This window comes from Toxorhynchites rutilus, chromosome 3 (assembly GCF_029784135.1).
Source record: "Toxorhynchites rutilus septentrionalis strain SRP chromosome 3, ASM2978413v1, whole genome shotgun sequence".
Taxonomy (NCBI): Eukaryota; Metazoa; Arthropoda; class Insecta; order Diptera; family Culicidae; genus Toxorhynchites; species Toxorhynchites rutilus.
The window spans coordinates 135,524,058-135,550,501 of NC_073746.1; the positions used below are offsets into that span (position 1 = coordinate 135,524,058).

The 26,444-nt window shown below is 38.3% G+C and overlaps 1 protein-coding gene across 1 annotated transcript in view; it reads left to right on the forward strand.

Moving 5' to 3' along the window:
- The window catches only part of LOC129775811 (S phase cyclin A-associated protein in the endoplasmic reticulum), a 136,162-nt gene that overhangs the window by 27,734 nt on the left and 81,984 nt on the right, over positions 1-26,444 (forward strand). Inside the window, exon 8 of the mRNA XM_055780920.1 lies at positions 10,576-10,715. Within this exon, the coding sequence (XP_055636895.1) occupies positions 10,576-10,715 (140 nt within the window). The remainder of the gene's footprint in view (positions 1-10,575; positions 10,716-26,444) is intronic.

Genomic DNA, 26,444 nt, shown 5'->3' on the forward strand with positions numbered 1-26,444 from the left:
GTTTTTTTAATCTAGATTGCGTACTATCATGAATTAAAATAAAAAAAATCGATCCGAGCGATACTGCGGCGTAAAAGTCGTCATGTACCCTTATGTTGTTTTGTGAATGTAAGAAATTTCACACGCGAAAAAAATCTGTACCAATTGTATCTTTTGACGAAAATCTGTACTCTGTACCGTATAGAATATGTACCAAAAATAACGAAAACATCTGTACCTTTCCAGAGAAATCTGTACATGTGGCAAAACTGCTTACAACTGCTTGACACTGTTTGAGATTTTTTTTCTGGTACAATTCCAAGCTGACATTCAGTCTGAGAGTATGAGAGCTCCATACATAAAAATATTTTAACACTCCTAATCACAGGTGCTTTATTTGTGCACGCTTCAACACAATAAAATACATATTTTCTGTCAAGGATATCTTTTCTGCCAACGCTAGTTTGGATGAACGATTTATCCTCCAATTGAGCAGACCAAATTCATACGCTTCGGTAGGCCATTTTTTCCAAAATATATTTTTTATTAAGGCACATGTGGCGTTAGCCTGACGGGGCCGGGAGTCCAATATTTTGACAATTTTTGTCTTACAACTATGTTAGTAATATGTAACCGATTACTCGCGGTTGGCTCGAGGTTAGTATTACAAGTGTTCTCATAATTGGTATGTTGCAGTCTTCGATGCTCTATACGTGTGCCCGACACGGGCTACTTCCTATTGGGATGCAGCTGACCATTAATCAGCAACGCTCCCTAGTCTGTACCCCATATCTAGCGTGGTGCGTCTTTCTCGACTCGAGGAATCCAGGATAGAATGGTCACTAGCCGGCGCAATCATCAGTTCGTGTAGAGTTGTCATGAGCGGTACAACCTTTGGCTCTTGTTGAATGATCAGTGGACTGCACAACCTTCGGCCCGTGCATCTGTAAAGAGTGTGTGTATGTATTGCCGCGACTATGTAAAAGTTTATCGATCGGATAGGAGGGATATGAAACGGGGACACAACGAAGGAAACATCATTAAACGTTGACATCGGCGTTTCTGAGGAACAGGTATAGATGAAGCAGAAGAAACGTATCGCCATGTATCGAGTTATTTCGCTACATTGCTGACTCTTAGCCTATGATATGCAAATGTATTACGAGTCAGACTCGATGTTATAGTTTTTGGTACAATCGAACGACCACGAGTGTGGCTCGATGTTGTAGGTATAAAGGCCCACAACATTACAGTTCAAATTCGTAGAAATTATTTTAGTAATATTTGAGAAGGGGTCAAGACTATGCGCTTTCGCACTGAAATGTTTTTGGAAGAGAAATCAAAGAGCGCTTGGATGCTGTATACGGTGACTTTTCTCCTTCGATGGCGACCTTCAAAAATTGGTTTACCGAGTTTCAACGTGGTCGCACGTCGGTTTTTGATGAGCCACGCCCAGGTACCCCCAAAACGGGTACCACGGAGGATAACGTGACAAAAATCCACGATCTTGTATTGTCAGACTGCCGATTGAAGGTGCGCAAGATAGCTGAAACAGTAGGCATCTCAAAAGATCGCGTGGGTCATATCCTGCATGAAATTTTGTGCATGAGAAAGCTGTCGGCGCGATGGGTGGCGCGTTTGCTTACTCCGGACAACAAGCGCAACCGTGAGACCACTTCAGAGCAATGTTTGATGCTGTTTAAGCGTAATCCGATGGAGTTCCGGAGTTCCGATGACCGTCGACGAAACATGAATCCACTGGTACACACCAGAGATCATGGAACACTCGAAACAGTGGACTTCACCCGGCGAACGTGCTACGAAGAAGACGAAGACTGTCCTATCGACCGGGAAGGTGATGGGCACCGTTTCCTGGGATTCACAAAGTTTTTTTCTGGGTGTGACACTACATCGAATTATTGGGCCGATTCGACGCCGAATTGCAGGAAAAACGGCCTCATTTGGCGAAGAAAAAAGTGCTCTTCTACTATGACAACGCACCGGCTCACACCTCCGCCGTCACCACGGCCAAATTGGTCGAATTGCACTACGAACTGCTGCTCCATCCACCGTATTCTCCAGATTTGACCCCGTGTTACTTTTTTTGTTTCCAAGCTTGAAACGTCACTCGCCGAGCAGAAATTTGAGTGGAATGAGGAGGTCATCGCCGCCACGGAGGCCTACTTTGCAGGCCTCGAGAAAACGTATTTTTCAGATGGATTAAAAAAGTTGGAGCACCGCTGGATCAAGCTAGGAAGAGACTATGTTGAGAAATAAATTACCATTTTTCCAATTTTTTTTGTAGGCTAAATACTTATCGGACTGCCCTCGTACATCTTGTTTTTGTAGCATAGGTTATAGATTAACGTGCCTGAAAGCAGTTATTACAGTAGTAATTAGAAAAATTTCACTTTAATTTCATTTTTATTATATTACATTTTCAGGTAGGACTATTTTAGTTATTTTTTTTTGTTTTCATTCAAAATTTTCAAAAATCTATTGATTTTTCTCGAAAATTTGTTATCGAATTCACATCATACTCATAAGATGAGAGAAGTAGCCATTTCTTCGGTGAGCTGATTCTTTCAGGTTACATGTAAGAACTGTATTTTTTACTCTTCTTTTTCTCAGCAGATGTGAGATAATACATCAAAGACATGTATTCTTTTCGAAGATTCAGAGATTCACTTAGCAGACATTTCAATGTGAGGACTTTCTTATTTGTTATCTAAGAAATGTACATAACAGTAAGTCACTTGTTTATTTATACAAAGTTGTTTTCAATATACCGCGAATCGGAAGGTAACAAAATTTCTTGCAAATTTGATGCGCCAAGAAGGCATACAACAAGTCGCGGACCTAAATTCGCCCGAGGAGTGTGAAACGAATAACTGAAAAGTTGGGCAATTAGTGTTCCCTGGAGAATCTGTCAAGAAGTAGATGTAAACCCGGTTCTGGACCCCGGGTGGGACCAGAAAGTTGTTACGATGCGTAACATCGTAAACATCGAACTGCCTCTATTCGTGACATGGTCAAGAAATTTTGTACCAGTATAGGAAAGATCCAGAGTACAGTAGAACCTTGATTATCCGTGAAAGCGAGTACTATAAAGAAATCGACAAATGACTAAATATGAATATTTTTTATAAGAGAATAAAGAGAGAATAAAAAATTGGTACACTTTTTTTTTATTCACAAAAAAAAAATTAAATTATCTAAAATATGTATTTTCAAATATTTTTTTTATTTTCACATATAAAATCGAAATTATGTTGAAATTTTAAAAAATATATCCAAGATGGTAAAACGTTATTAGACGAACTTTGTGGAACATTGCATTGAATTGATTTTCCGAGACTTCGAATTTTTGTATGTTAACAATCATTTTTAGCCATAAATTATAAATCCTGATGTGATGTAAAACAAAAAAGCTCATTATAAATCTTCTTCTAAATGCAACCATTCTCGAGATATTAATTTTTTTTTTCTAATTTATGATGAATTTGCTAATAATTTTCAACAACTTTTCCAAATACCGTCAATGGGATGAGATTGGGTCAAAAACGGAGAATGTTACTATTAGTAATATCTTGACAAATATTGCGAATATTTTCGAAGCTGTGTGCCGTTTAATAGGAGAAATATTATCACTAATTCCAATGCATAATACTTAACTGAAAAGAAAAATCTAATGCCCAGCATCATACAGAATTATTATAATGTTAAATAGCGGATAGAATGATTCTTTTAAGTCTTGGCAGATGAGTCATTGCTGATTTAGAATATAAAAAAAGTTTTTCCATTGGAACTTCAACATTTTCGAAATAATCTCTTATTTACGCTGAGTGGGGGTGAGAATGGGTCAAGCATAAAATTGAACATATACAACTAAACTGCAATGTACATGCTAACGTACACAAATACACTCACAATTAGTATCAATTCTCCAAATTCAACAGTTATTACTGTTTTTCGGACCTATGAAGCGGTATTGGAGGCAAATTCAAGGAGAAAAACGTTTCCCTAGCGACAACTTTGCAGAAGCCACATTTTCCAGGATTGCTGAAGCCGCTTACTGAAAGCCTTAAGGACAATCAAAATTGCAACCTGGGGCATTTATCAGATTACTGCGAAGTCGCTGCTAAAGAGCATCTCACATGTTCCAAGTTCACCAGAAAAAAAAATGAGGACAGTTTTGAGGAATTCCTCAATTAGAAACGAGAGATAGTTAATGAGAGCGGCACACGGAAATGACTCAACGTTTTACAACATGGTCTGATCACAATGTCAATGTCACAATGTCATGTGTATCATTCAATGCTTGATGTTTTTGTGACGCCGGCCTGCAAGGTTTGGACTGGGCAAAGACGTTTATAGTGGCGTCAATTCGCTGTTTCCGGGTTTTTGTGAAGACTGCCAATGGCCATTTGCTCTCCCCATCACACCCTAGACAGTGTTCACCTGAACCAGTGTAAGCCAGAAAAACGACCTTCGTCGATAGAATTTCTGACCCGAACGGGAATCGAACCCGAGGTCCCCATTCCTTACGAGCGCCACGCTAACCACTAGGCCATGGAGACCTCACTTCATGAGCGAGGCGAAAGTAACTAAAGAAGTTTGATATCATTCCAGGAACCAGCTTCACGGCAGAAGACATCGTCGACGGCAGATTTACGAAAAATCTTCATATATAAACATTTCCATTTCCACGTGCTCCCGTGGCCGAGTGGTTAGCGTCATAACTAACATGCCGGGTGTTCGGGTTCGATTCCCGTTCTGGTCGGGGGAATTTTTCGTCAAAGAAATTTCCTCCGACTTGCACTGTGATCACGCGTATTCTAGAACTGCCACTCAGAATGCATTTAAGGCGTGTTATTTGGCATAGAAATCTCAACTAAGTACTAATAAAAAATGACGCAAGTAATACTACGTTGAGACGGCGAAGTTCCTCTAGGAACGTTAGTGCCATTGAAGAAGAAGAAGATAAACATTTCCATCGCTCTTCTAGGTGGATTGACACTATTTTCGTAACTTAAATTATCATTCAAAACACTTACATGTTGTCAAATTATCCTGAAATTATTGAGAAATTGATTTCTAAACATAATTTTCAATAGAAAGTAATATTCACTATTTTGACCCATTGTCACCCCCTCTAAGGGGTGAGATTCCAGCTTTCATTTAATCGCAGTTCAGTTAAATAATATTATTCAACAAATACCTGAACACTCGTAAGTTCATCATTAGAGAACATATCTACGTAATCAGAATTGCGTTTCACTCTACCTTACGAAAGTTATTCAACAAACAGTTTGAAAACTACCTTTTGACCCATTCTCACCCCCATCGACAGTACATCATTATGGTAAAAAAAAATTTTAGGAGTTACGTTAAAAAACATTAGGAGACATGTGGGTTAATACATAACGTAATAAAATTTAAAAAAATCTTGGTGAGTGATGTTATTAGCAGTTTATCCATTTCTTTCTTTGCATAATAGCTTAGGAAAACAGGTTGTAAAGCATCCTCCTTTTAGGGCCTTTGACCCTCTGGTTCTCAATAGTTTCAGGTTTTTTTCGGACATGCTACTATAGAGATCCGTCATTCGCAGGCGGAGTTGCTATGATGTTACTACAAGAGCTAAAACCTCCTGGGATTTTTCAAAAGATGGCGCCACTGAAAAAATGAGTGCAAGATTCATTTCGAGGTTAATCTATCAGTAGCTTATGTGTGAAGTTTCATGACATTTCGTTTATTTATTTACAAATAACAGTTGTTCAAGTGTCACAACCTGAGCGTTCGTATAGTAATGGCAAAAAAAAGAGGTATATCGTATTTTGATCAAACATTGTTTTTTGATGGGAAAAACTCCTGAACAGTCAATTCATTGGTTGACGAAATGTTATTCCACTTCTGCTCCATCGAGAAAAACAGTTTATCGATGATTTAGTGAATTTCAAATGGGCCGTACAAGCACCGCATATGCACCTCGCTCTGGAAGGCCCATAAGAGGACGTGATTCCAGAAATCGTGAAACAAATGCATCGACTCGTTTTGAACGATCGTAAAGTGAAGTTACGCGAGTTAGCTGAGGCCGTAGACATTTCAAAAGAATGAGTGGGATACATTTTGCACGACATTTTGGACATGAAAAAGATATCCGCGCGATGGGTGCCGCGTTTGCTGATCGTCGACCAGAAATAGCGGCGCATTGATGATTCAACAGCCGGTTTGGCGTTGTTGAAGCATAATCGAGTGGACTTCTTTCGACGTTTTGTGACAATAGATCCATTACCCCAATAGGCAGCCTGCAGAGTGGCACTGAGGCATATTTCGAAGACTTAGACGTTTCGTACTACAGAAAGGGAATCGAAATATTGGAAACTCGCTATACCAAGTGTATTGCCCTCAAAGGAAACTATGTAAAGGAATAAATACAGTTTTGCCCAAAAAACGTTTGTTTTCACAAAAAAACCCAGGACATACTTACATACAGATATACTTCCGTTCAGAAAATCTCAACAATGTCGGTCGGATTGATTCCATATCGGGTGTGAAGCTGTCACTTTATTCCATCCATCTGCTCCCTTTACGATATGTTGGGTAAGATTAACCACTCGACCGTAGGTGCCTACAAAATGGTATCATATGAACTCAAAAACGATTTAACCATCGTTGGAAAATATTAAATGAATGGCTGTCGGAAAAAAAATAATCGGGAATCGAAACATCAACCAGTAAACTTCTTCTGAAAATATTAGGTTGGGGAAAAAGTTATCCATTATTTTTGGGTGCAATGCACAACTATGCTTCGAATTGTCCGATTTGGATCAAATATGCACCATTTTGTTGGAAAATTTGTTGCCATTCCAGAGGTAGCCTCATAATGACTCTATCATAGAGGTCTTGGTCCTTATTGGCGAAAAACTATAGCAATAGGTTTTTACAATCTTCTTTTGATCCCAATTTCCTATCACTCTGGAAATTTTGCAATGCGAGAAAAAGGTGATAATCGCTTGGTGAAATGTCCGTGGTGGATGCATTAAAACATCCCAATCAAGCTCTCGGAACTGTGTGGCCTTGCGTTGTCTTGATGGAACACAACATTTCTTCTGTTGGCTGATTCTGGACGTTTCTGGCCAATCGCTAGCGGTATCATTTGTTGGCAGTAGTTATCTTAATTTAGTGTACTGCACTATTTTTTTTTAAATAGAAAAAAAATTTTAAAAAAAGTTTTTTTATAAATTTAAAAATTTGTGAAAATCAATAAAATTACACGTATTTTACTGTAGCAGTATCGGCTTTATAAACACCATTCACTTTTTCTGCGGCATATTTTGCATTTTCGCATTTATAAAAGAAAAAGTGTGAAATGTACCGAATTTTCTCTTTGTTGACCTCCATTGTTAATACCCTGTAACTCACAACTGAATGGAACAAACAAAAAACAGCAAAATATTGTCACCTTTACAACAAGCCTAATCTTACGCGAGATATTGATCACTAAAGCCAGCCAACGAGAAAATATTGAATATTTTTCCCCAACTTAATACACTGCGGTTCTTAACTATAGAACCACTCATTTTTTCTGAATTTCCAGAGATATGTAAGAAGTCGGTTAAATTGAAGTATATAGTGTAGGACATAATAACTATCTTCATTTAAAAGACTGGCCATTTGAAACATTCAAAAAACTAAAATTCCAGTGTTTCATAACAATAGAACCAGATGGAAAAACTCTCACTCTTTCACAAAAATAACTACAATTTCACATGAATTACAATAAGTTTCTAATTCGTAGATCATACTTGATACTCAATCAGTTCAAATAACCCATTCGGGGTGGTTTCGCTGCACCATGTTGTAGTGTGTATTTCGTTCTACGCAGAGGATACTACTCGTTTAAGCTCACCAAATCACTCATACTGCTTGTAAGCTGCATCTAATATTCGTACGATCACTCCTCATAAGTTCTTAATAGGGTTTTGATCAGGTAAACAAGCTGACCAGTCCAGAATCTAGAATCAGCCCCTATTCATTAAACCATGCCATGGCATTCCGGATTTCATGGATTGATACCAAATTACTCAATTATCACGGTGATTTTGATGCAAAAACAGAAGTAAATGATTCTGAAGTACTTCGTTGCATTTCTGACTGTTCATTCGTGATGATGGTGCGCTATCTAAACCAGACCTTTTCGAGAAAATTCTAATCCCATGTGTTTCCCTATTTCAGAAGAGCTTCTCTGATAAAAAGAAATTCAACTTGAATAGAATTTCTTCTTACTGGAAGGACTTACGGAACTTGTCATGTAATTTTTCAACTCGTAACTATGCAGGCGGCAATTCGATGGCTTGAAGAAAATATTTTCAAAAAGGCCTGGTACAGATAGTTTTTCATCAACACGAATGCACAGTCAGAAGTGCAATGAAGCACTTCAAAATCTTTTACTTCTGTTTTTGCATCATAAACACCATGATAATTGGGTAATTTGGCATCTATTTATTAAATCCGGCACTGATGATATAATGATTTAATGAGTAGGGGCTTCAGATTCTAGACTGGTCAGTTTGTTTACCGTATCAAAACCCTATCAAGAACTTTTGAGGAGTGATCGTATGAATAGTAGATGCAGCTTACAAGCAGTATGAGAGTTGCCTGAAGATTTTTGTGATCGCAAATATATATTTCCAAGGACACAACTGTGTGCTCCCGTGGCCGAGTGGTTAGCGTCATAACTAACATGCCGGGTGTTCGGGTTCGATTCCCGTTCTGGTCGGGGGAATTTTTCGTCAAAGAAATTTCCTCCGACTTGCACTGTGATCACGCGTATTCTAGAGCTTGCCACTCAGAATGCATTCAAGGCGTGTTATTTGGCATAGAAATCTCAACTAAGTACTAATAAAAATGACGCAAGTAATACTACGTTGAGACGGCGAAGTTCCTCTAGGAACGTTAGTGCCATTGAAGAAGAAGAAGAAGGACACAACTGTAACCTAGTGCACCGAATTTTCCGCATATTACTCCTCCAGATCAACACTTGTACCGATAAATTGTACACGGATTGCGAAATGGATACAAATGTTTTTACTGTCGCGGAATACTTCTCTTGCTATGAAAATCATTCTCGTTAGAGGTTCATGATGACCAAAATTAGAACGGTATGTCGCGGCCTGTAAAAGACTTGTTGAACGAAGAACCCTGGATTTCTGAGGATAGCGCCATTTTCTGTACGCGTTCAATACGTAAGGTCCATGAAAGTTGATAGGGCATCCACACCACGGAAGCGTTTTCCAAGATAGGGCGTACTAATGAACAGTAAAGCGCCTTCAAACAATAAGGATCCGTGAATTCTCGGGAGATCCTCAAGATAAATCCAAGTTAACGGTAGGCCTTGGTAACTAACGTCGAGCGATGTACGCTGTAAGTTTCGGATCCAGAATCACTCCGAGGTCGTTCACCTGATTGACTCGGGCCAGCACATGGTTTTCTAGAGAGTAGTCAAACAATATTGGTTCCTTCTCGCAATGAAACGTCTTGGTAATGCATACTACCATTTTGTTCAAGTGACACCACTCCCAGAAGCTGTTGAGCAAGCTCAGTAACTAATGGCAACCCTCAATGAATTTTACGGCGTCAAACATTTTCAGGTCATCTGCGTAGATGAGAACGGAACCGGTTTTAAAAATATGGTGAAGTCATTGTAAAAAATGGCAAACAATAGAGGTCTCAAGATACTGCCTCGAGGAACTCCGGAAGCAGCGGTGAACGGTGTTGAAAGATAGCTTCCAAGCTTCACTCGAAGTGATCTCCCGAAAAGATACGACGACAACCACGAAACATAACGGTTCACTATTACTTTTAGTAATACCAAAGTATTCTTCCAACTGGGTAACGCAAAAATACAAAAAAATCATTCGAATAACTCCCAAGCGAGAATTGCGAACCGGTATGAAAAATACCTTTAACACAATAATGAGAGGCAGCTTAAAGTTGTCACATCCCAGTTTCCATTCACGTTCAGCTAGAGAGCAATTTCAGATTTTTCCACTATTATCCAGGAACCCATGATTTTTTTTTTGTCGCAGCATGTGTCCTCTGTACCTTCTATGTACAATACCAACATGGTCTCAGATTATGTACAACGCAACAGTGATAAGTGCTGACAGGGAGCTGTGGGGATTTTGTGATGCCATTGTTTCGGTGTTCGCTTTGGCCGGGGCATATTTAGAACGGGAGAACTACCCGACGTGAAGACCAGAAATTGGAAATCAATACTACGGGAGGGGACACACCCGTCAACGCTTCGGTATCGCAGTGGCAAAGGGCTGTAGAACTGGCCGAAGCCACACGGTGTGACGAAAGAACGGTGACAACATATTAATGCTCCGGCACGTTCCAATCCGACTAATAATGTTTTCCCCCACCTTTTCTCGGTCTGGAGCACCGATTCGGTGATGTCTACGCTGTATGCGAAGTGCACCGAAACCCGTCGCGCTGCTACCAAAGTCGGCTTTTCGGAGGAATTTTTATTTGATCTAGCTTTTATGCTGAGTTATTACACTTTATTTTTCTTTTGTTTCTTTCCGACAGACACCGGAGGAGAAGAGTCCTTTGTACCCTGTCGAGCTATCCACCGAGCTAATACTAGCCTGCACCGTGGCTCTGTCGACGACAAACTCAATCAAGCAGACACACCCAAAGGTTGTGGAACGCCTTCCGGATCTCATAAGGTAAGTGGTGCGAGCGAATACGATCTATGTTGCGCTTGGGTCGGCGCTCCTTTTCCAACTCCTCTGACACACAGAGAAGAGTCTTACAATGCAACAGCTTCACCATCGTGATGTGCGCGTGAATGTATGGTGATTCTAGACCCACACAGCACACAGCATAACTTCATGAGTATGTATATGTACGAGGGAACGCATCGTAGCTACACGCGGAGAGTAGACGTATGTTCTATGCTAAGAAATACCACTTCAGCTGAAACTACCACTTGGGTTGCTGGAAATGCGATTTCAATTCGCGGATCAAACTCATACATTCTCATAGACAGAGGCGCATCTCTTCCGTCTGATTTCAACGACAAGGTGGGAGCGAGCTTCTCTGGAGTGTGGGTGTGGGTTTTCTGGTGTGGTTATTCCCGTGTGGCTTTCGCCTGGTCCCACAGTATGTAAACTAGATTTCGCGGTGAACTCCATCCCGTGCTGTCAGTTCCAGCTATTCGCAGGGAATGAATATTTAGCCACATTATTCTGCGACTCTCGGCAATAGATTGTGGTACATAAAACGACTATGAGTTCAAGGCTAAAGCTTTTAGGCAAGCATGTCTCGGAAGTGACGTTGTCCGGCCGCCGCCACAGGAATGACACCAGTCGTGGTCCGCTTTTTGTGTATAGGTTATGCGTTATTTATTGATGTTATTTAATTTTGACTTATGCGTCTTCCTACTGATTTATTCATCGGTGCGGATGGTGCGCTTAGTATTATCTCCGACTGCTGCCAATCGGCGACGTATGTTGATGTTGATATCGGAGCTTCTTCATTCATATTTATACAGAGATAATTCTCTTATTGGATTTATAAGTGCGTATACGCGCTGATTATCTGTTATTTCAAATTGTTTCTGTATGACACATTAAACCATAAACCTAGCTGTACAATTTTTCATTTTTTTATGCATCGAAAGTAACGTTTTTTTTTTTGCAGTAGTGAAAAATTTCACACTGAGAACAATTCAATTTCATTAGGAATCAGTAATGAGTCAATAAATGAAGAAAATGTGTTTCGATCACCTTTTTTCTTTCTTCATTCTGATTCAATCTCAATCATTATCATTATCATTATCTTATTTTCATTCGAAATGTCTATGCTACTTTCTAAATTTCCTGCATTCACTTTCATTCGAGCAATAACAATTGTCACATTGGCATTCATGTCAGTTTCAAAACTTAATTGACACACTATATACTGTGTCAATTAAGTTTTGAAACTGACATGAATATGATCTTCTAAACAAGTTATTTTAATATTTGTTAGCTTTATCATTCAAACTAGTTTCCTACACTGTAAGTGGCGATACAATTGCGTACTTTGGTGATTTTCGAAAATGACGTTCAACATTTCGGTTGAAGCCGTGCGAATGGTCCTAATTTCATCAAAAACTGTCCCTTGAATTTTGTCTTAATTTTTTTTGGAAAAGAGAAAAATTACAGAGTACCAAATCATGTGAATACGGTGGATCATTTAGGATACAGATGCAATTTTGAGCCAGAAATTGGGTCATGACTATTTCAACGCGTTATTTTGCGTATTCGGGTTGATTTTTGACGGATCAAATTTTTCAAAATTCTGAGATTATATATGGTTAGAAGGAACAAACTATTACCAAGCTTTGCGTTATATTTATTATTTTAATCGTATATTCATATTTATATTTTTTTATGTATTACTAGCTGATCCGGCAAACGTTGTTTTGCCACATGAAATATTTCTAGTGAATATTTTAGTTGTTAAATAACATATAACGCATGTTTTTGTAAGTGTGTTTGAATTTTTCAAAGTTAAAGATCTTACTTAATTGTAAGATCTAAGTACTTAATTGAATGTGATCGATAAAAGAGTTCAAATGAAATGATTTGAACGGAAGTATGTTTGATGTTTATGCTACCGGGAATGACGGTGCGCATTGTCATTCAACGTTCGTGGCTCTTATGTGTTATTGAGAAAAAAAAAACAATCATGGTGTTATATCGATGCGGAGCAATTTAGAAATATCAATGCAATCAAGCATTTCATGACGTATCTCGTCGTTTTGACACCCAGGCGGAAATCCCGAAAAAATCGGAAGTAAATAGTAAAAGATAGTAAGATGAAAATGTAAGATGAAAATGAAATATTAAATTTTAAACTGAAAGTGTGTTGAAGCTCAATGCCGTCCACACAAATGGATGAAGGTTCGATGCAGCGGACGTAGCGCCATCTATCATCTGACATCGTAAATGAATTCGTTCTGTATGAAAAGTTGTTCGGGTTGAGCGTCTGTGCTGTGCAGACGTGCGTGTTGGCTTCTTTTCGATTGTCCTCATTTTTTGTCCTTTTAATTGTTATAAGTGTACAAGTTTCTGTGAAAAGTGTGCGTTTCTTCTAAGCGAGCTCGATTATAGCGGAAGCAGCTACAGTTCTCTACATAGGTTTTAAAAATATCGAATTTTCATCCGACGAAGAAGGGCAAATTGTTTAGTACAGTCCGTTTATTTGGTCGCGCTGGCGCTCGTTGCTGTTCGTTTTCGTGTCGGATCATTTCTTTTCTTCGTTATGGGTGTGTGTGTTGCCGAATAAGGCCTGTGTTTCCGAAGCTAATCGCAGAAAGGAACGGAATCGTGTTTGAAAGAAAATAAGACAGTGATGGTGAATTATGTTTGTATAATTCCATACATTTGGTTTTATTTGTGTTTAGGGTTTGTCTAACCGTTCCAGCCACCCATATGTATGAATGCCTTTTTGATGAGTATGAAGTGGTGGGTGGTGATATGGGTGGAACGGGAGACGGCTCTGCTGAATATGTTGCTAACGACGGCTGTGTAGTTGGTGTTTTTTCTTCTTTCTTCATTGGTTTGCGGCGAATGTGTACCTGTACGTGTCGCAAGGATGGTATCACCATGGAGTGAACAGGCGTAATGAGCTAAGTTTCCGGTTATACATATATTCTTATACCTTTCTTCAAGTAGATCTTTAATTCTTTAGTTCTTCAGGATGTGGGTGAAAAATATGTGTTTCGTTGCGCACTCAATCGTCGCGCGCACTTTATTATGGGGGTTTTCCCTCTCTTGCTCTTACACATATACTTGTAGTTTTATTCCAGGGAACCCAGAGTAGGAGCTTTGTGTGTGTTATATATTTAGTTTTTTCTCTGTATGTGCGCATGTGTCTGATGTTTTGCGGCATACAGTGATGCCAGGTGATTTTCATTTGGCATAGATCCAGTATTGCTACATGAGTAGCAAAATTGTAGAAATTTGTAATGTTTTTGCAATTCAGTGGAGAAGCAGAAAGTGTCTCAGATTTATTTATGTTAATGTATAATTAAAAAAAAAGCATTGTAATAAAACCCTACGTGTAGAAGAGTTAGGGTTCCATGTTGTAGTTCTTTCATGTTTTTTTTTCGTTTTGTATAAGAGTGATTATGTATCTATATAGTTTTAACTCTGTGTCCACCGCCGTCGATTTGAGTATAATATTGTAGGTATCCTGAGCAAATAACCTTCATTGTCGCGATCGGAAAGTTACGATAAGGAATACGCGTAATGAATGACTGAATATATCGCCAGCTGGAGTTTTTTTTGTAGGGAATTACCTTCGGTTGCCTTAAGTTAGATAAAAAATACGTGTGATTTTAGAGACCTTCTCAGGTTTCCCAAATATAACGCAAGAATTATTTTGATGGAGAGTACGTGTGATAAATAAACGAATATATATTTTATCTCGGTTGCCTTCTCAGATTTCCGTCGCGTTTCGATAAAAAGATGTGTTAAATAGTAAAATGTATAGCCGGTCGAATTGATTTAACAGGTCTACCTTTTTAAGTTACCTAAAAGTAATTTATGTCGCGCGTTGTAATACAAGTGAATTTCACTTCGTTGAGTGATCGATAGTCACGATAGTCGCTCACATAATCACATCACTTACCACAGTGAATCCTGATTTTTACCTCTCCCACTAACAACTATCCCTTCCATGATATTCGCTAGGGAACCACGCTATAGAAGCGACCCTTCTGGCCTTCGGGCGGCGATTATCATACTAACGCTCCTTCCCTTTCCCTGGTGACTGTAAGGACGTGGCCGGCGTCGTTATTGACCATTTAAAGCTCGAATCACCGAAAATTGCACAACGAGAATGATTTGCTAGTCCCAAGCGTCATTCTGTGTGTTCTTTGTGCAATTTGGTTGGTTCAGGTCAATCACGGAGAGCAACTACGAAGTGTGCAGTCTACCCAAGCTCAAGCTCAAGCTCGTTCTGTATGAAAACCGAACGACGGTTAAATTATTTGGATATTGTTTATACATAAATACTAAAATCTGGATTAAAAATAGAGACTTTGTATGAATTCAAAAAATAAATTAATCAAAAAAAAAGTCTGTATAAGGCACCCCTAATTAGTATTAAATACACGGTAATTGGTATCCTAGCGGTATCATATATAGTTTACGACCTATTCTCATGCCTACCAAAATTTTTGTTTACAATTTCATACGAATCCGCCGAGTCGTTTTGGAGGAGTTCGACCACGAACATCGTGACACGAGATTTATTTTTATATAAATGGATTTTTTGAGACGCTTCTTTGAAATTTCCAACCTAATAGGACAATAATAAAAGTGTTCTGATAACATACGCCTGGGACCGCACCTTTTAGGGCAAACTTGTACGCTTCATTTGATCGGATTCCACGAATGAGAAACGATCTCATTCATCTTCGGTGTGGATGAGACGAAGGCGAGCCGGCGAGTAGGCCTTGTTAGGTTCTTGAAAGACCAAAGATTTAACCATCAAGTGTAGAAAACACGAGTTATTTCGTGATCCATCCGTAACAGACGGAACGCAAAAAACGAGAAAGCTCGTGAGCAACAGATGAGATGCGAATCACGAGAAATCTCGTAGTCCTTAATGTGTTAATCAGTTTGTGTGATGACTATTGGAAGAACAATTTCTGGACAAATTTCGACTACATTAATTTCCTTCAAAAGATAGACTCTACATAAACTTCGTCAGAATTGTTTTTTTAAATGATATATCACCGTCACTGATTTGCTATCATGAACCAGATGATCATGTAATTTTGACACGTATCGAAAATTAGCACTATACAGAAATCATTTGTGTCTGTAGTACCAGACTGTGTCACTGTTCCCAATCTATCTTGGAATATACACCCAAAGTTAATTTTTAGCACATTTTCTGGCATCCCGATTTATTACATTTATCTTTTGTTTTTAAAAAAAATCAGTTAGAAGATTAGCTGTCTAATGAAAGTATGATTACTGAAAAAAAATGTTCGATAGGTAATGGACTTTTCAGGAAAAATAAAAACTTTAATTCCATTATCAGAAAAACTTGCGCAAAAATTATATTGAATATCAAAAACTCGTACATCTCAGAATATTCCCTGCGATATTATTATAAATGTTTTATCAGAATATTTACCTAACCCATCACCGACCAGGTTATGCCTTGTTTATTGGTGCTAAAGAAACCCCAATGTTGTAGAATTATTCCTTTCCTATCTTCCATTTTGCGGAAAATGGCTGTTCAAAAAATTGACCATTGCCCAAAACAAGATTTTTTTTCTGCGAGTACAAACACACTGCAAACAGAACGTCACTTTAATCAGCAAGAATATGGAGTGCAAAGGAGGCGATCTGGCGTAGTAGTGAACATCCGTAAATCTCACGCTAAAGAACATGAGTTCAATTCTCATCCTGACAAGCTTCCTTCGAAACAGGAGTAACCGTGTCAAAGTGACAAACCAGCCAAAATGACTGAAAAATATTGCTGTTAATTTAATTGGTAAAACCGCTTGGAAACGGTTATTTTTCTTTGGAGTGTAATCGTCATCTACATTTTCTTGATTCACACACTTTTTTCACCTACTTTTTTTGTTTCTGTACCCCCAAAATATTTTTTTGCACATTTTCCGACATCCTCATACGTTACATTAAAAGAGCTCAAAGAAGCAAAAAATGTGCCATCCACCCATACTGGTACCGTATTTACTCAAACGAGAGGCGAGTTTATGTATAATATATAGGGGAAATGCGATTAAAATGAACAGGGTTGGTAAAATGAATCGGTGCTCAAATTCCGATAATTCAACTATGAACTAATCGATACTTCTTGATTATCCTATTCTTAGAACATATGAAACTATTCAAGGCACTCTGTTATGCATGAAACTGTCAAATGTAGAAAGAAAAAATAATAAAACAGAAATTTCTCTCACGGTAGCAATTCGGATGCAATTTTGCGCGCATCGTATTTAAGAAATTTCCCGTTAAATTTAGTTTATTCGACCTGATACCTTCGACATATTTGGTTAGAGATAAACAGATATTTTGTTTGATTTCAGCGATTAATTCGTATTCGAAATTACTTTGTTGTTTGGGGTAAAATGAGCCAACACCGGATAACGACTTATAATGTTATGTTTTCTGAAGCTGATATACCTTATCACATGTTGCCGTTCAATGTGTTCCTTTTGTGGCTTTGACCCTGGGAAAATATGACACCCCAAACAAAAACAAACCTCAATATGTCTTTCTTACTACGTTTTTGTACGTATGAGAAAATTATAATTACTACTCTAGGTGAATAGGCCCAGATTATTTGATGGATATACCTACTTTCTCAAAAATGATTCAAACAAATTTGGACATGAAACGACGTATAAATCTACGCTATTTAACATGATATGAGGGGCTTAGAAAGAAAGGGGTGTAAGTGATTTGATCGATGCAAATACATTCCCAGCTGTATTTGAAAATGTGGAAAATAGGTCAGAAATTCATCTATCGGATTGTATAGCAAACTTAAATTGGAACGTTTTTGCAGTTGAGTTATTAACTAAATAAAAAGTTGATGAAGAGAAATCTATCAAGTCACTTACACCCCTTTCTTTCTAAGCCCCTCATATATACACAGGCGTTCATTTTACCACCACCAGTTGATCATTTTAACCGCACACTAAGAAAATGTTTGGTTTTACAAAATGTTTTACAAAAATGTATGGTTTACAAATACGTACTTTTTTTTATTTTTTAATAGTTGACCCGGCAAACTTCGTCCCACCCAAAATTTATTTTTTCCTTATCACATTCACATTTTCTTACTAAGCGCACGTTTATGGGTCCAATCGCAGAACTGTTCATTGATTGATCTTCTAATCTAACCTTTAAAATTACCTTTTACTGTTAAATTCCTAGTACTTCTACCAAAACTCGTCATTATAATATTATTATTAGGGGTTTATTTTCAGACATAATTCTCGTTCAAAATTTTCCAACCATTTGCAAATAACATGTCTCTCCGTTACATTGATCAAATGTTTGATACAGAAAATATGATAGAAAAAATACAGCCCTAAATCGGACAATTCCTTCCTCGAGTTTTGCTCTTATCAACACATTCGGCGATCCATTTTTATTTATATAGATAGAAGAAGCTATAGGAGTGAGTTTTATCACATTAAAATCAATTTTCACTTTCGAACAAAGATCAATTTCGTTAGCCCAAACATCAATTGGACTAACAACGCTTATCACTATGAAATTTTAGAGCATATGGAAATTGAATTTTCGAAAATTTCCCCATTTTCTTCAAAGTTTTCCAAAATTTTTTAATTGTCATGTTTGGTTGGAATATGTTTGATTTAAATCCATTCAAGAGGAGGGAAGGGTGTCATACCATCATAGGAACATTTCTCGTACCCAAAAACCCTCACATCCCAAATATGGTTCCGTTTGCGTAATTGATTCTCGAGTAATGCAGCCCCCTTTAGGGGGGGAGGAGGAGTGTCAAACCCCCATAGAAACGTGTAATGCCCCCTACAACCTCCATATATCGAAATTGGTTCCATTTGCTTGATTACTTCTCGAGTTATGCAGAAATTTGTGTTTCATTTGCATGGCAGCCTCCCCTTAGAGAGAGGGGAGGAGTGTCGAACCACCATAGAATCGTTCACCGATCCCTAAAACCTATATATGCCAAGTTTGATTCTATGATGCCCCCTCAGAGAGGGGGAAGGAGTGTATAACGAACATTGAAATATTCGTCGCACCCTAAAACCTCTACATGCCTAATTTGGCTCCATTTGCTTGATAGTTTTCGAGTTATGCAGAAATTTGTGTTTCATTTGTCCCCTAAAACCTTCACATGCCAAATTTGGCTCCATTTCCTTGATTGATTTTCGAGTTTTGCAGAAATTTGTGTTTCATTTGTATGGTAGTTCCCCATAACCACAATAGAAACATTTATTGCACTCCAAAACCTCCACATGCCAAATTTGGTTTCGTTTGCTTGATTCTCGAATAATGCAGTAATTTGTGTTTCATTTGTATAGCAAATCGGGGTTTTGAATAAAATGAATTTTGATGCCAAATGTCTTAAAATTGCATGAAACGTCGAGCCTGATTTTTCGGTTTTCAAAAAACTCAAATTATGATCTTTGCGACACTAGTAATTAGAGTCCGTTTGAGCATAGGGTATTACCGATATTTTGCATAGGGTATTTTATCGTACAAATCAACATTTCACAGGAAATTACGTATGGAAAAACGAGATGACCATTTTCATTGGCACCCTAATCCACAAGTTTTGCTTCGTATTTCGAAAAAACGAGTCCCAGAGAGTCGATTTTTAACAAAAAAAAATAATTTTTTAGTGAACTCGACGTTTCAGCTGTGCGAGTAAATGAAGTTCGATTGAGCTGATATTTTGCACAGGGTAGTATTCCGTGGGAATCAACATTTTTATTAAAGTTCCGATTGAAAATTCGAAGGTAATTTTTTTCCCATGTAGATATTACAGGTTGGAATCGACTATATACAGACTCGATTATATACAATTTTGAACTCGATTACCGTTCTGAATCATATTTCGGACTCTTTGTTCTAATACCTTGAAATGCTTAATGCACTGATGAAATAACTATCAAATTAATATCACAATTGCTTCTTTAGAGTAATCCCTTGGTTTCTCTATCGTTTCACATGAGAACTACATTTAAATTATAACATAATCGGCAGAAATCTTTCAACACTACTCATTATCGTTCGTGTTTGACGTTTGCTCAGCGTGAGCACGTAGAATTTACCCGTTCATAAATATTTAAATTTCTCCCGTGTTTCACCAGTTCTCATCATTGTTAACAGTTTACTGTGATTGTTTGGTAAGTGTTTTGCAGTTGATTATAAAATATAATCGAGTGTAATGTAATTTTCGTCCAAAAAATGACAAAATAAACTGTCCGAAATTTGAATTCAATCTCTCCGAAAGTTGATTAAGTGTCCGAAGTTTGATTCTTATTCGCTTCATTTGAAAAGCATTTTATTCGATGATTGTTTTATGTTTTCAATCAAATAGGTACCAAAGTAGAAAGCTCAAAAGCATATTGAACTAATTTATTAAAAATATCAACCAAATAATACCTGTGCATAAAGTTTAGATCTGTTTTCTGCATCATATGCCTTAAGCGTCCGAAATATGATTCAGAACGGTATATAAAGTTTGAAAAAAAAAAATTTTTTACATTTCAAATATGATTTATTTCAAGAAAAAACTTACAAGTTACAGGCTCAGTTACATAAGTTTAAAGGAACCACATTCTATGTCTAATTTTAGTTCTAGAGCATAAATCCAATTTTGCTTATCCTACGGTCGATGGAATGGAGAACGGATTACTCGCGGACTACTCGAAGTTAGTAGGGTGATATTTTTTTCATGGAGGAAGGGACATAAGAAGATTTTGACAATACTGATAATTAAATACGGAGGTCGAAAGTTTTGAAGAAAATATAGTTTTGGGACATGTAATCAAGGTCTAACCGAGTCAGCACATCCCACACCGGCACACTGGGTTGGTTCCCTCGGGCCCGAAGAGAGTTTTCTCAATTCGATCTGGCTTCAAGATACATCTCGCACGACCAAACAACATGCTCGATGTCGTGATAACTTTGACCACAAACGCAGAGATTGTTGCTTACAAGATTTATACGAAATAACAGCGCGTCCAACGAACAGTGATTGGACATGAATCCGGAGAAGGGGCGAATAAACTTCCGACTCGAGTCCAGACTTTTGAACCACGGTTTGAGACTAACCTTAGGCAAAATCGAGGGAAACTACCGGTCCAATTCGTCTTCGTTCCACTTGCGTTGCCAGTTATCGATGGTATTTTAACAAACTAAAGAATAAAACTCATTGAAGGCGATTTGACGCTGATAAATGTCGCCTTCATTGGTTTGGACGATTTATAAGTGGTGATTTTAGTGTTGAAGATAAAAAGCATCCGGGTCAACCGAAAAAGTTTGAAAACTAAAAATGAGAGACATACTCAACTAGGGTTCGTATCATACGCAAAAAGAGTTTGCAGTAACTCGACAAGCTATTTCTAAATGATTCAAAGCTGCAGGATACATCCAAAAACGAGGGAATTATGTTGTACACGAATTAAATGCGAGAAATGTCGAACGGCGATTTTGCATGTCCGAAATGTTGCTTGAATGACACAAAAGAAAGTCTTTTTTGCATCGAATCGGGGACGAGAAATGAATTCACTACGATAATAAAAAACGCAAAAGATCGTATGTTTAGCTCGGTCAACCAAGAACATCATCGCTGAAGTCGAATATCCACGATGCCAAAGTAATGCTCTGTATTCGTTAGGATGGAGACTTCTCCTGGCAACAATTGATCCGTTTCAAGCGAGGTATTTCCGTAAAACGTCCAAATTGTGCGACCAGACACGAGCCAATAATATGATAACGCACGTCCTCATGCTGCTGTTCGATTTAAAAACTATTTGGAAAATAGAGGATGAAAAATTTTGGTTCACCGGCTTTATAGACCAGACCTTGCCCATTCCGACTATCATTTGTTTCGATCACTTACGCTTTACTTAAGAACAGGGTATCGAAAATTGACTGGATTCATTTTTGTCATGCAAAGATGATTTTTGGCATCAAAAGATGAACGTGACGAAATCCCGTAAATTGCCAGAGAGATGGGGGAAAATAATGTATTATTTCATTTTATCATTCAAATAAATTTCATGTTTTTCATGCGAAGAAAGGAACGAAATAAGTTGACCCAATAATTGAAAATATGTTGAAAGCGGATGTTTTCATTATGAGCATTATGATTTAAATGAACCACTAGAATCGTATTACTTCATAATTCTTGCAAAAAGTTGAGATTTAAAAATTGACTAAAATTTAACTTTAAATATTTTTTTTTGTAATATTCCTCTACATCTTGCAAAAGCGATTGAAGTTTCGGCAATGGCTTATGTGGTATACGGATAATCGACCGAATTAGTCTAACTCGAGATATACAGGTTATTATATATGCCTTCCCTGAATTCTGAATTTGTCATTGAGAGGTAGGCTCATGTTCTCTTGTTTTGGTCATAGTTTTCACATTATCTGACCACTGGTGTACACGATCTTGTGGAAGAATAGTTTAATGATTACTGTTTTTTTTTTAAATCGTTTATTTTTACAGGCTCAGTTACATAAGTTTAAAGGAGCCAAACTCCTATCTGTATTGTTACAAGTATATATAACATTTTTCATTAATTCTAGTGTTAATGGAGTAGAGAACCGATTACTCGCGGTTTGCTCGAGTTTAGAAGGCTGACATTTTTTCAGGAAAAGGAAGGGATATAAGGATATGTTGACAATGTTCACACTCACATTCATCATACTCAATTCTTAAGCCTATCTTATATCTAATATGTATTTACATTTCACCTTATTCTATTGTTAGTAAGAAGAGATTTGATTTCTCGAGAAGGAAAAGGAAAAGGAGAATATAAGGATATAAGGACAATCACACACGAAGATCGATAACTTTTAAGAAGACATATATTTGGGACATGTAATCAAGGTCTAACCGAGCCAACACATCTCTCACCGGCACATTGGGCTGTCTTCCTCTGGCCCGAAGAGAGTTTTCTAAATTCGATCTGGCAACAAGATACACCTCGCACGACCAAACAACGTGTTCGATGTCGTGGTAACCTTGGCTACCAGCACAGATATTGCCATCGGCAAGATTAAAACGAAAGAGTAGCGCGTCTAACGAACAGTGATTGGACATGAGTCGAGAGAAGGTGCGAATAAAGTCCCGACTCAAGTCCAGACTTTTGAACCATGGTTTGAGGCTAACCTTAGGGATAATCGAGTGAAGCCACCGACCCAATTCATCTTCGTTCCACTTACGTTGCCAGTTAACGATGGTATTTTTACGGACTAAAGAATAAAATTCATTGAAGGCGATTTGACGCTGATAAATATCGCCTTCAATTGCACCTACCTTTGCCAATGAGTCAGTCCTCTCATTACCCGGAATTGAGCAATGTGAGGGGACCCAGACAAAGGTAATGATATAACAGCGTCTGGTTAAAGCACTCAAAATTTCTCGTATTCTCTCAAGGAAGTACGGCGAGTGCTTTTCCGGCCTCACTGAACGGATAGCTTCGGCAGAGCTAAGACTATCCGTTACAATGTAATAGTGTTCAACAGGTCGTGAGGCGACGCTGTCCAGCGCCCAGTGTATTGCTGCCAATTCAGCAATATACACTGAGCAAGGATTCTGAAGACTGTGGGAGGTGCTAAAAAATTCGTTGAACACTCCAAATCCTGTGGACTCATTCATAGAGGACCCATCAGTAAAGTACATATTATCACAATTGATACGCCCATACTTTGCATTGAAGATCGTAGGAACGATCCCCGATCGATGATAATCTGGAATTCCATGGATTTTCTCCTTCATGAACAGATCAAAATGTACAGAGGAATTGATGTAGTCAGGAAAACAAACACGGTTGGGAATATACGAAGAAGGATCAACCTGCATGGAGATGAATTCATGATATGAAGTCATGAATCCAGAATGAAAATTTATGCTCAAAATTTCCGATCACCAATGGATTCACAACCTTACACCGGATGAGGAACCGAAGAGATAATAAATTGAAGCGATCTTTTAGTGGGAGTACGCCTGCCAAAACCTCGAGACTCATGGTATGCGTTGAGGGCATACATCCCAACGCAATACGGAGACAAAGATACTGAATTAGCTCGAGTTTAATGAGGTGTGTTTTGGCAGTTTTGGCATTGAAAACAGAAACTGCCATACTCCATCACTGAGAGAATAGTTGTTCGATACAACATAATAAGATCTTCGGGATGGGCTCCCCACCAGGTGCCGGTAATTGTACGGAGAAAGTTTATTTTTTGTTGGCATTTTTTACTCAGATACCTAATATGGGCCCCCCAAGTACATTTGGAGTCGAACCAGACCCCAAGATACTTGAATGACATAGCATGAGTGATCGGTTTACCCAAAAGTTGAAGCTTTGGTTTGGCTGGTCTATGCTTCCTAGAAAAAACCACCATCTCTGTTTTCTCCGTGGAGAATTCGATCCCTAGCCAAATGGCCCAGGTTAAAAAATTGTTCAAAGTATCTTGTAAGGGTTCTTGCAGGTCGGATTCTTTTGATCCTACGACAGGCACTACTCCATCATCTGCAAGTTGTCTTAAGCTGCAATTTTGTGTAAGGCAATTGTCAGTGTCGCTCACATAGAAGTTATACAAAAGGGGGCTTAAACAGGAGCCCTGAGGGAGGCCCATGTAAGAGACCCGACTCACTGCCGAATCTCCGTGAGAAAAATTCAAATGTTTCTCACAAAGCAAGTTATATAACATATTATTCAATAGAGGCGGTAGACCCCGAGAGTGTAATTTCTCTGACAAAACCTCTATTGAAACAGAATCAAAGGCCCCCTTTATGTCCAAGAATATTGAAGCCATTTGTTTTTTTTCGGCGTAAGCCATTTGAATTTCTGAAGAAAGCAACGCAAGACAATCATTCGTCCCCTTGCCCCTGCGGAACCCATATTGTGTATCTGAGAGTAAGCCATTCGTTTCAACCCAACGATCAAGGCGAAACAAGATCATTTTCTCCAACAATTTCCGTATACAAGACAGCATTGCTATTGGGCGGTACGAATTGAAGTCGGACGCGGGTTTTCCGGGTTTTTGAATAGCTATAATTCGCACTTGTCTCCAATCATCTAGAACAATATTATGCTCCAGAAACCGATTGAATAAATTTAACAAGCGATGTTTCGCCACATCAGGGAGGTGTTTCAACAAGTTGAACTTAATTCTATCCGTTCCTGGAGCCGAATTGTTACAAGAAAGGAGAGCAAGAGAGAATTCTACCATCGAAAACTCGGAATCAAGATCACACCTATCTTGTGGTATATCTCGAACAATTTTTTGCACAGGAACGGAATCGAGACAAACCTTCCGTGCAAATTTAAAAATCCATCGATGTGAATATTCTTCGCTTTCATTCGATGAAGAGCGATTTCTCATGTTTCGAGCCACTTTCCATAATTTTTTCATTGACGTTTCTCGTGACAAACCTCCCACGAAAGTTCGCCAATAAGCACGTTTTTTCCCTTTGATCAAGTTTTTAAATTGATTTTCAAGGTCCAAATATGTTTGAAAATTCTCAATGGTTCCACGTTTTCGAAAAGCTTTAAATGCGTTCGATTTATCCTGATAAAGCTTGGAACATTGGCTATCCCACCATGGATTGGGAAGCCTTCGACGAATAGTGGAGCCTGGGATGGGTTTCGTTTGAGCGCGAACCGCGCTGTCATAGATCAAACGAGAAAGGAAGTTATACTCCTCCAATGGAGGTAAACCATCTCTGGAATTGATGGCTAGAGCAATCGCGTCCTCATATTTTTTCCAGTCAATGTGTCTTGTGAGGTCATATGCCATGTTTATAGATTCAGAAGAATTCGACCCAATGGTGATGGAAATTTTGATTGGCAAGTGGTCACTACCGTTGGGGTCCTGGATTACATTCCACTTGCAATCTAACGATAGTGAATTCGAGCAAAGCGAGAGGTCAAGAGCACTTGGGTTAGCAGGAGGTTTAGGTACACGTGTTGTTTCCCCAGTATTCAAAACGGTCATATTGAAGCTGTTACAAAGGTCATATATCAACGATGATCGATTGTCGTCGTACTGTTCCCCCCAGGCAGTTCAGTGAGAGTTGAAGTCTCCCAAGATCAATCGTGGCTCAGGAAGGAGTGAGCACATGTCAACAAGTTGCTTGCGGCTAACCGCAGCTCTCGGAGGCCAATACAAGCTGACAATACAGAGGTCTTTGCCTCTAATTTCTGTTTTGACGAAACATATTTTTCATGCGAGAATATATCTTTTTCGTGTCTGGTCTTCATTTTTGGATCTTTATTGTGTTATTTGCAATCTTCGTTATTTGCGTTGATCTTCCCGGACTATTCCGCAGATAATTGGAATTCTACTGTACATTTCATTATATTTTCCTATAATGCTAGAATATTTCTGAACGCTTGCATATATCGAATCAAGTACGAATATAGTGCATATTTCTCCTACAAAAAATTTTCCTTTTTATTTGCCGTGCTTCAAAATGTTAGGAAAGCACTATGAGCATTTATATTCAAAATATGAATGAAAACATTTTTTTTTTCAGAATATCTACTTAGAACATTGCTGAAAAAAAATTAAGAAAGAACAAGTTTGTCATTATTATAAAAAATATGTTTAATCATGAACATAAATACTTCTACTAAATTCAAATTGACAGTATCATAACAACACAATACAAAAAACCAACGA